Source organism: Lytechinus variegatus, chromosome 16, assembly GCF_018143015.1.
Source record: "Lytechinus variegatus isolate NC3 chromosome 16, Lvar_3.0, whole genome shotgun sequence".
Lineage (NCBI taxonomy): Eukaryota > Metazoa > Echinodermata > Echinoidea > Temnopleuroida > Toxopneustidae > Lytechinus > Lytechinus variegatus.
In genome coordinates, this window is record NC_054755.1 from 6,765,076 (window position 1) to 6,776,253 (window position 11,178).

Here is an 11,178-nt window from a genome sequence, read left to right on the forward strand (position 1 = left end):
TAATGTTTATTCAAAATTTTTCTACCAAGAACTCGAACAATTGGATTGACAACTGATTAAGTGCATTAGTTATTTATTGCAGCAACCTGTTTTATCATAATGGATACACACCATTGAGACATGTATGAAAAAATGAAACATTTATGATTTCATGTAATAACATAAGAAAAAGGAAAGTGGGGATGTGACATCATCAGCCCTCCTAATGAATATTCATGATGATGTGCCATAGAACTGTTTTCACAAAATATTGATAAACTTTAAAATTCAATTACTTTGTTATTTGTTATCCGATTTTGATGAAATTTTCTGTATTTTGCTCTGTGAATTTTACTCATTTATTTAGATATGAATTTTTTCAGCCCGGACTATCCCTTTAAAACCAAAAATATGAGAATATTAATCAAAAGAAGCTAGGCACACAAGCTCTGAGAATGGCCAAATGGTAATTTTGATTGTTGGCATGATTATTATTATTATCATGATGATTATTTTTGATGTTATTGTTGTTACTTTTTAATTTTTTTTTTTGTTTCCATTCTACAGTCCACCCAGGCCATCAGTATCAAGATCTGGTCAACATTAATCTTTCCTCACATCAACATCAACATCATCATCTAACTTTCTGAGCCATCAGTGTCCTCTGAACGATCAGTGTCATTGGTGTCATCGGACCTGTACATCCATGAGTAAGCCATGGCACGGATTCTTCTACGAACAATCTTTGGTTGAATGTTGTAGAAGTGGTTTCATTGGTAATAACACTGAGGTGACCACTGTGATCAAGTCAAGACATGGATTCTGCTCTGAAAAACCATCGGCAGATGTTGCAGAAGTGATGTCAACGGCAGTAAACTCGATGTAGAATACCATAACCAAGACATTCTTCTACGAACAATCATCGGCTGATGTAGAAGAAGTGTCAGCGGCAGTTCTACAAATAAAAATCATCAGAAAGTGCAGAAGTGGTGTCAGTGGCAGTTCTTCTAAGAACTATCATCAGCACTGGAAGAAACAAGTCGGTTCTATCATACAGCAGCCAACACATTGATTCTACAAGCAATCACCAAAATGTCAAAGAAGTGCCTTGGTAGCAAGATGCAGGAGGCTTCTCTGCTTCAGTCATGTCATCATATGAAGGTTACAGGGAAGAAAGAATATCTTTGAATGATCAGAGATAGTGATGTCATCGATGATGTCAGCAGAGAATGGCATCTTGAGGCTTCTTCTTTGCTGCAGTTATAGCATCAAACAGCTCATGGATCATGCCGTGTGGGGAAGGAAAGCTTTTTGAGGAATACCGTTGAATACTATACAAGATGGATTGTGATGTCATTGATGATGTCACCAGATAAGTGCTAATATTCTGAAAGAGCACAAAAATGACATGCTGTGAACAAAGACATGTAATATGTGCTTTGAAATGTCTCAACAGCCAATTCTGTCTGGTTCTGGAAAGAAATTAGTGTCTTCTTTGATGGCAGTTTGTTCCTGTAAGACATCAATGTGTGCCCTCCGCTTTCGTAGAAGAATTGTAGCCATGGTAGACAACTTTGTCAGGAATCGTCAGCTTGAATGAGAACAGGTGTCTTCTTTGAAGCAAAATTAGCTGGAAAGGATTAATGTGTCACCATGTAGGATACTTTCAGACACAAAAAAATATTAGGAGCCAAAAAATGATTGCTGTGTCTGTTTGCTTTTGTAGCACATTGACAGCCACAATAATGATGTGTGTGGTTCAAATGCCTTATCGCAACTCTACTGCCGCATATTGTAACATGCGGGATTGCTACAACATGGAGTCACAGCTGATAGTCTACGAAGATTGCAACGGCTCTCGTTCTTCTCAACCTACAATTGCAGATAGGCCTAAATACTGTGCTACTGGGAGAGTAGCTACATTTGACGATTGTAGGCGTAACTCGATTGAGTTATAATAACGACATTAAGACAAAGCCTTCTGCGACTTTGTGCATGTTTGAGAAAGGAATGGTTGTCTCGCAACAATTTTATTAAGAAGATAAGGGTTCCTAATCTTCATTTTCAGGTAGAATGCCATGCGATCATATCTAATAACTAGGTTTATTGCCTAAATGTAGCTTTGTCATGATACTATGTAATATGACAAGTTGTTATTTCATTACTGAATCATTTAACTCTTCTTACTCTTCTTTCTCTCAATGTAATGGAATTTGCACCCAGCGGAACAGATGAGGGGGAGCCACTAGTCTGCTGTGCAAACCCTTCACTCGTGTTAAGGGTCTGAATGTGCAGCCTATAATGCCTTGTGTACTGCAGGCCCTCTTGATCCAGCAAGTTTCATATGTGATAGTCTTTGTGTGGAGACCCGCTTGTTGATCAAAGTTTCAATTAGGGTCTGTGCCTGCAGACTAAGGATCCATAGTGTATTGATACATTACTTGTACTTAGTAATATGGAGCCTAAGAATTACCAGTGTACTGAGTAATATACACTTTATAAGCCATCCATTTCACATGCAGGTATTTCCACATATTTTAGATTAAGGCTTCCAGGGCAAGGTTCAGGGGGGTGTTTCACAAAGACCTAAGAGTGACTCGACATCTCACCTTCCTAGTTATCACACATCTCTGCATTGGTCAGATCATGTTCTGAGGATGTGCACTGTGTGTATGTACATCATTGAGGTTATGCTGAAGTACTAAAGCTGGGATAATGATATCCAAGTCCTTGGCGGGGCATAAAGATGTTATTTCATAACATTACATGCAGTATACCAGTAATCATGAGTTTGTTGGCACTTACACACAATATGAAGTCACCCTTGATTTTTCGTGAAACAGACCCCTGTCCCTCAACCTTCTGTTTCGTCATAACTGAGTTGGAGTGTTCTCTCAATGTTTCATGATTTCCTCGTAGTATGTGTGTTGTGTAGAAGAAAAAACTTGTTATGGTTTTATTTATTCATTTTTTCAAACATTTTGATATTGCAAACCTGAATCTCATATCATATTCACTTTATAATATTCACAGAGCTGTTTGCATACAGTATCAATTTCTCAGTTGCAATAAGTCATTTGCCCCACAGAGGTTTGTGACCCATTATGAAGATGTTTTATTCTTCCTTTTCCAATATTAAAGAGTGATCTGGAGTAGCCTTAATACATCAGTATGACATATATCATAAGTGCTATTAATATTCATATTATTGATATTATTCCTGAATTTAATTGGACCCTTGTTGGTCAGATCACCCCCTTTAAATTTTCATAATTGTTATTGTTAAGCTGTTTCTGAACCAATTTTGTTTTAACAATTGACACCTGTATCTTGAATTTAGGAACTAACATCAATACACATTGATGTGGTCATTTTCATTAAAGTGGACAAAATCAGTGAAATATCCAAAGCCAATTTCCCCCTTGAGTTGAATTTAAACTTTAAATTTCAAGTATTATGCAATAATCAGTTGTGTGTGATATTAATTATCCAATTCAGTGATCATTACATAACAATACAAAACAAACAGTCTGCAAGAGGATATCAATATTATAATATAGTATTTGTCATACTATGGTTCCAAATAAGAAATCCTTGCACAAGGTATCAATCAGGGGATCACAGCTAGGAATTCCTGTTGTTTTCAATTGTCAATGGTTTCTGTGGTAATAAATTACTTTGACGTTATTTGGTACTCTATGAAATAATATAAGTTAACAATCAAATTGTCCATGTATGTATATATTACATTCTCTTTGGGATTGTTGCTATCTATTGTAAGATGAGAATATTTTTCAAGAATATTTTTCTTTTTTTTAAATGATTTTTCTACCGTCAAAGATATATAATCTCTTGAACAATTCACTACTTCTTGATAAAAAAATTTCATGTCAATTTATCCAGAACTTTTCTAAATTTGATTATGTCATGTAGGAATGTTGTGGTGTAGTGGTTCTCACTCTCGCCTTTTAATCAGTGGGTTGTGGGTTTGAATCCCAAGTTCCCAACAATGGCATTATTTCCTTCAGCAAGAAATTTTCCAACATCCTGCCGTGCTCAACCCATGTGAGAAAAATGGGGACACCAGTCCCATAACACAAAGGTTAGCGATTGATCATATGCTTGATTTTCATGATTGATTGTACATTGTAGTCAATGCAATCAATCAGAAAGATATTCTTCCACAGTGATTGCTAAGCTTTGTGTTACGGGCCAGTGGAAGGAATTTATTATTTGATATGCAGTGTGCATAACAGCTACTTAAAGCCAGGGCAATCTTGCTGTATCCTTGCGGAGTGCTTAGAGACTTCTGATAAAGAAAGTTATAAGCTCTATAACAACTTGGTGGGCCAATCAGTCCACATCAGTTTCATATTTTTGGTGGCCTGCAACGCAAATTTGATGGCCCTAAAACTATATAAAATATTACAATTGATTAAAATCTTTGGTAGCCCAACTGGGCCACCAAGTGTGGTCTTTTACAGAATTTTGGTGGCCCGACTCTCATTTTTGGTTGTCCCGGGCCACTGCTAATTTCAAGCCTGTCTATAAGCACTTATGATAATCTTTTTGCAGTTGGCTATGTGACCATTTCATATCAAATTGATTACAATAAAATTGATAAATTCAGTAATTCCAGGAGCATAAGAGAGCAAAAATGACATCAAAATTTGATTGACAGCAAGAACGGTACAGCAATTTCCAAAATGAAATTTTCCATTTTTTATCATGCTTGAATTAAAAGTAGATTAAAATAAAAGAAATGGGTATCAAAATTAATATTTATTTATATGGAATGGATCAGATATTTATTTTCTCGTGAGAGAAGTAGTGAATTGTTAAAGCCTTCAACTGAATGTACTTTGCATGAAGCTGTATGCAGCGGATTTGAGTAACCAAATATGAAGCAGCATTATTTTGACCTTTTGAGACTAGAATTTATACATATATGTTTTATTTTATTGATTATTCTGTAATACGCAGTTGGCCCCTTGCAGGCTTTAATATGTAAGATTGTGTGTTCATGTTTATTCTTTGAATAATTTTGTCTATTTTCTTGTTTGGAATTTGGTTTGTATTCTTTTCTTTGCACAAAATTATTCAGAGTGCTGCATTAGTACCATCTTTCATAAAACTTCTAATCAACGACAATCTGCAAGCTAATGTTGTAAGCTTCTGAATTGATGCAATTTGATTGGTCGAAACTGCATTTGTTGCAGAATGCATGTTTGAAAACAAGTTTTATGGGAAATTTGTCTAGGTCCAGTTTTGAATATAGTTTTATTCTGTAATGATATTTTACGGAGTGTTCCGAATGGTCTCAATAAAAGGTATTTTTGTTTTTTTCATTTCTGTGTGCAAGAAATATCTCCTTCCATTAGTAATACTAGTTTTTTCAAATGTTCAACTTCTCTTTGAAGTATGAATTAACTTATTTTATATAACGGTGGTGCATGTCACTTTAAATGCATTTAATCCTCTTTTAGGCGTAAAAGAACACACAATTAAGAACATTAAAATTTATCCTTTGAATATATTGACAATGATCAGATTTCTATCATTATGTGTAACTTGTATGCAAATCAGTTTGTACATTTTCTGATTCTTGAATGAAACAGATATATGATCCGAGTGGAAACCTACATGTATTTTGTACCGAGTAATTTTTATGGTATTTATCTTTAATATGTAATAAGATATTTTGATATGTACATGTATAACTCCAGAAACTCAAGTGTGAGGAGATTTATTTTGTATTGTAGGATTGTAGGGACGCTTCATGCCGCTTTTGACATTGTTTTTCTTAATTATTTATAATTATTCCATCAAAATTTATTTCATTATACAGGTAAGATCTTCAAAGTGTAACAATTTATTTTTCTTGTTGTAGTCTGAATTTTTATTTTGGTTGGTCTGTTTGTTATTACTAATTATTCAATTTGCTTGCATGGTTAGAAATTGAAACCTTTTTTTGTAATATTACTCATGTTCTTGACAATTATTGTCTGCTTACCTCATTTAAGTAACTTTTCTTTGTTCCTTAGAAGATATAAGAATATATATACATACAAGATCATCGAATTAACCTTTTTTCTTGATTCTAGGTTTTCCCCTGAGTCAAAATATAACAATTTGAAAATAGTTTCCATTTATTTATTTCCATTATTGTTAGATTATGTAAAACTGTGATATAGGGATGATGGGAGAGATTGTAGATTTGTAGAAAATACTGAAGGGATAGTTCCTTTGTTGAAAGGAAGTATATTTCTTATTTTTTGTAGGAATGATGTGTCAGAGATTAAGAAAACATTGGTTTGCAGCATGCACAAAATACAATAATTTTTTTTGTCGGCAATAGAGTTTGTTTGCAGTTTAGATGTTAATAGTAACAAATAACCTATGAAAATTTGCAGCCCTGTGGTTATCGCTCTATGTCATGAAGCCATCGAAACAATATTTTGCATTTCTATGTTATTGCATTTTGTGACTTCTTCCATGAGATATCAATATAAAGCTTGATATTGAAATGCGCTTATTTAAATATAGGGCAATTCCATAAAATGATCAACCTTTTTGTACATCCGACCCCCATTTTACTTAAGTCTTACTTCACTTCATGAACTGACCAAGTCATGGTCATTTGAGAAAATTACAGACTGTCAACAGAACAAGAAATCAGAGACAGAAAATTTCATGAAGGTCCCACATATATGTATAGGGGGTCGGACTTACATATTTTATGGAATTACCCAGGATTAACTTTGAATTTAGCCCAGAGTTGATTAATCTTAAAGGCCCGAGAGATAGGTTAACATTAGCCTGTGAATTAGAATTGACTCACCTTTGTGTACCCTGGGCCATGTTTCATAATACTTATTTATTTTTCTGGGACATTTCTTATTGAAACCATTACTCTATTTTTGGATACCCTAACGAAACGTGCATTGAATATTTGGATGTCCATAAACTTAGCGCTGTGATGGTTTGTGAAAAGGGTCCCTGATGATAGATTATCAAATTTAAGTGCATTGAATTCAAAATTACATTAGGGTTTCACAAGAGCAGAAGTAAATTAGGCATAATCTCAAAAATATTGTTTTATTTGTTGATACTTTTCCCAATGTAGTTTATGGCAAGTCCAAGAACTAGATAAACATTTTTATTTTAGTGTGACTAATAAGCGTCATCTTGAGTTTATGATACTATAAATAGGAAAATATATATAAGAGATCAGTATTTGTTTTGTTTTTATTTGCTTTGCTCGATGATTGATTCTGTTTTCTTTCTCCTGTCATGTTTTCATACAAATCAAAACGTAGTTGGAAGAAAACTATTGTAATTATTTTTGTCAAAACTGGTAATGTACAAATGAAGAACTGACGATGAAATGACCCTTTGTTTTGTGTCTTATTTTGTGTAGTCTGTGTCTATATGTTTTTTGAACAGTGTGTCGACAGGTTATTTTATGGTATTTAGTAGTTAATTCTGTTGGAGGGGTGGGGATACAAAGAGTTATTGGAGATGAGAGTGTGCAGTAGATAACTTTTAAACTCATAATCAATTTTAATAGAGGCTTTGGTGAAAAGGCTAAGCATGCATATTTTTAATTCAAAGATTTCCATTTTGAATATATCAACTATTTTCTTAGAATATATCAACTAATTTTCCTGAATAGGTTGCCCAATCGAAAGACATACCTGAAAAGTATCACTTATACACATATATTAGCTGGGGAGTACCCCCTCCCCCATTTCCATGCATCGAGTGATGCCATTCCTAAGCATTCATACTTGAAAGAAAAAAAAAACCTTGCATATTCTTTGTAAATTCTCAAATTGTATACATTAACTCGTTTTCACAAGGATATGGTGTCTGTAATGGGAGTGGCTGAATCAAGTTTGAGAATGAGATGTGTGTAGAACAAGGCCAGAATTCAGGGAAGTTTACCCCGACAATAGGATTGCTTAAAAAAACCCAGAATGGATAAAAAATATTGATAGTTTTATGAAAATCCATCTAAGAATTGCATGTGAGAATTTTCTAAATTCATATTTAGTTATGTCACAGATGAGGAGCTACTCCATACATTTTATTTTTTTTGTAAATGCAATTTTCTAAAAAAAATTGAAAGTGATTTTATTTGTGGGGTAGGTATATCACCAGACACATCTTAAACCACCATCTATGAGAAAAATATTTAAATTCATTTCAAAATAATCAATTTATGGAATTTATATTACATGATAAATGGGGAAGCTGCTTGCATATGACATCAAATAACTTGAAACAGCCATAACTCTTATTCTTCAACAGATATTGTCAAACCTTCAATATATATATTTTTTTTATTTTTCCTGCTATTTTTAAGACCAACTGATTGTCGAGTCAACTTCCACTTTATGAATGTGAGAGCTACACCTTGAGATCAAATCAACTCGAATAAGAATTAAAGAAAATAAAAAGTATTCACTTATTTATTTATATTAAAGAGAAATATTGGTAAACGCTTGACAATAATCCATCAAAGAATAAAAAGAGTCTTTGTGATGCATGCAAGCTACTGCTCCATATATCCTGCTCTATAAATTCAATTAATTTCCCATGTTTTACTGGTTGATAATGGCTGAAAATATTTTTCTCAAAAATGTTTATTGAAAGCGCAAGTAAAGTGATAATTCATTTTCTGAGAAACAGCTTATCACGGAATCTTATTAGATTACATTCATGTATCAGGGAGCTGGTCTTATGTGACATGACAATAACTAAAGAAAAATCCATTTCAAATATGTTCTATGAATCTAGTAATATTCTTACTCTCTCAAAGATAAAAATATTTATTGCAGGGGTGTGAGCAAGAACAAATTAAAATAGCTGAAATTGCAAAAGCTCCTATACTTTTGTACAGACAAAAAACAAAGAATGCTGAAATAAGCTTGACAATTAAGAACAAATATAGCTGAAATCAGCTAAATAGCTGAACTCTCACACTTCTGTTATTGGTCAGAAACAAGCATAATTACATAAGCTCTCCACAAAATTAAGTTCAGCGACACACCTCTACGATTTTCAAGGTATTTTATTTACAAATATAATTTATAGCACATATTCACAATTCACACATTACTGTAAATTTGTCAAACTAACAGGCATGGCTTTGATAGCTTTACATGACGCATCGTATCTACAGATATTTACAAAACATTGCATAGAGGCGATTACACCAATATATAAGAATTTGATCGTAAGGTCTTCTTAAAAAAAAAGTTATTCAAGTACAAGTAAACTTACATAATATAAAGTCAACCTACCATAGGTCAAATATTCACCTAAGTCAATGCAATTTTTAGACCAGGCCCCATAGCACAAAGGTTAGCGATTGATTGCTAGTTTGAAAGAACAATTCTGATTGGTTCCTGTTCAGTCTACTGAGCAAAATGCGCATGCAACGATGGTCTTGATTGGCCAATTCGTTTGCAATTGATCGCTAACACCTGTGTTACGGGTCGCTAATAATGCAACACGTGAGCTATATAATAATAATAATAATAATATAGGATATTTATATTGCGCACATATCCACCTTGTTAGGTGCTCAAGGCGCTCCTATATTACCCGGCTAAGCTAGGCGTTCATAGCGCACACAGCTTCTTAAGGAATTACTTCCTACCGGTACCCATTTACCTCACCTGGGTCGAGTGCAGCACATCGTGGATCAGTTTCTTGCTGAAGGAAATTACGCCATGGCTGGGATTCGAACCCACGACCCTCTGTTTCAAAGTCCGAAGACTAATCCACTGGGCCACAACGCTCCACGTTATATGTACCTCAATTTCTCTTAAGTTAAAGGGGAAGTTCACCCTGAAGAAAACTTTGTTGTAATAATAGCAGAAAAAATAGTAAAAAATATTGGTGAAGGTTTGAGGAAAATCCGTTAAAGAGTAAGAAAGTTATTAGAGTTCAAAATTTTGGATTTGTGACGTCATAAACGAGCAGCTGCCCCATGTGTTATGTAATATAAAATGCATGAATTTCAAATTTTGTATGGTTCCTGATGACTTAATTTTGTTTTCTTATCATGATCGGGTGTGAAATGATTTGTCTATTGATATACAAAAGTTACAGTGAAAACCATTTTCAATTTTCTGAGAAAATGACATTTCATTGATTTTTTACCATTCGCTTTGTAGGAATGCTGCTCGCATATGACGTCACAAATCAAATAATTGAAATTCTAATAACTTTTTAATTATTTGATGAATTTTTCTCAAACCTTTGGCAATATTTTTTATTATTTTTTCTGCTATTTTTACAATAAACTTTTTGTCAGGGTGAACTTCCCCTTTAAGTTATACATATTTCTATGGTCTCAAAGATTCAGCTAAATCAAACATACCTGTATAACAAGACAGCTAGAATCCTATCTAACATGTTAACATGAAGAAGACACAGAATAACAAACTTCTTCTTGAAAAACTATTTGATATCAAATGTACCCACTTTTAGCCCACAAGGTAAAGTATATTTTGGACGGTTTCAAGGACAATGGGTGGTTTCAAGTACAATGTTGGTGCTAATGTTTTTGCTTGTTATGGAAGCACAATTCCAGTTGCCTTCCCTTGCTCCAATAACTATTCAGAGTTTGCAAACATGATCCAAATCACATTAATCGATAGCTGACACCTATAGTGAACTACATCCCAGGAAAGCTTCGTTGGAAGTTTGGTGCGTGTCCTGATGACAGAATCAGCGCAAAACCAACAACAAATGATCAACATCGGACTTAAAATCACCCAATGAAATGTTGAATCACACACACAAGTATCAAGGTTTGCTTTATGATGAATACATTTTCAAAGAGATGGCAATCTGAAAGATATATAATTTTCAAGTCTGACTGACAAATAATTACAAGCCCACTTGGACCGTCTGACTTTTCTTTCATTAATTACATTCTAATACATAATATATAATCAAGGTTTTTATTAATGGCTGTTTGCACTTGCACATCTACTAACCTAGACATATTGGCAGGTGTAACAACGGTATAAAAACTGTAACAAAGATTGGTCCACAATGTATATCACAATGTCATTGTTCAGAAAGCCCAATAGGTATATAACACTCCATTATCATGCATCTGACTATTAAAAATAATTATTATATGAATCAGAGTAGGATTATCCCTGCAAGAAACATACA

General features: G+C 33.8%; 1 protein-coding gene across 2 annotated transcripts in view; it reads left to right on the forward strand.

Moving 5' to 3' along the window:
• LOC121429619 (serine/threonine-protein kinase 25-like) overlaps positions 1-7,367 on the forward strand; it is a 54,825-nt gene extending 47,458 nt beyond the window's left edge. For both annotated transcript variants that reach the window (XM_041626747.1, XM_041626746.1), the window contains exon 9: positions 547-7,367. In XM_041626747.1, coding sequence (XP_041482681.1) covers positions 547-586 — 40 coding nt within the window. In that variant the 3' untranslated portion in view covers positions 587-7,367. The remainder of the gene's footprint in view (positions 1-546) is intronic.
• The last annotated feature ends 3,811 nt before the right edge of the window (positions 7,368-11,178 follow it).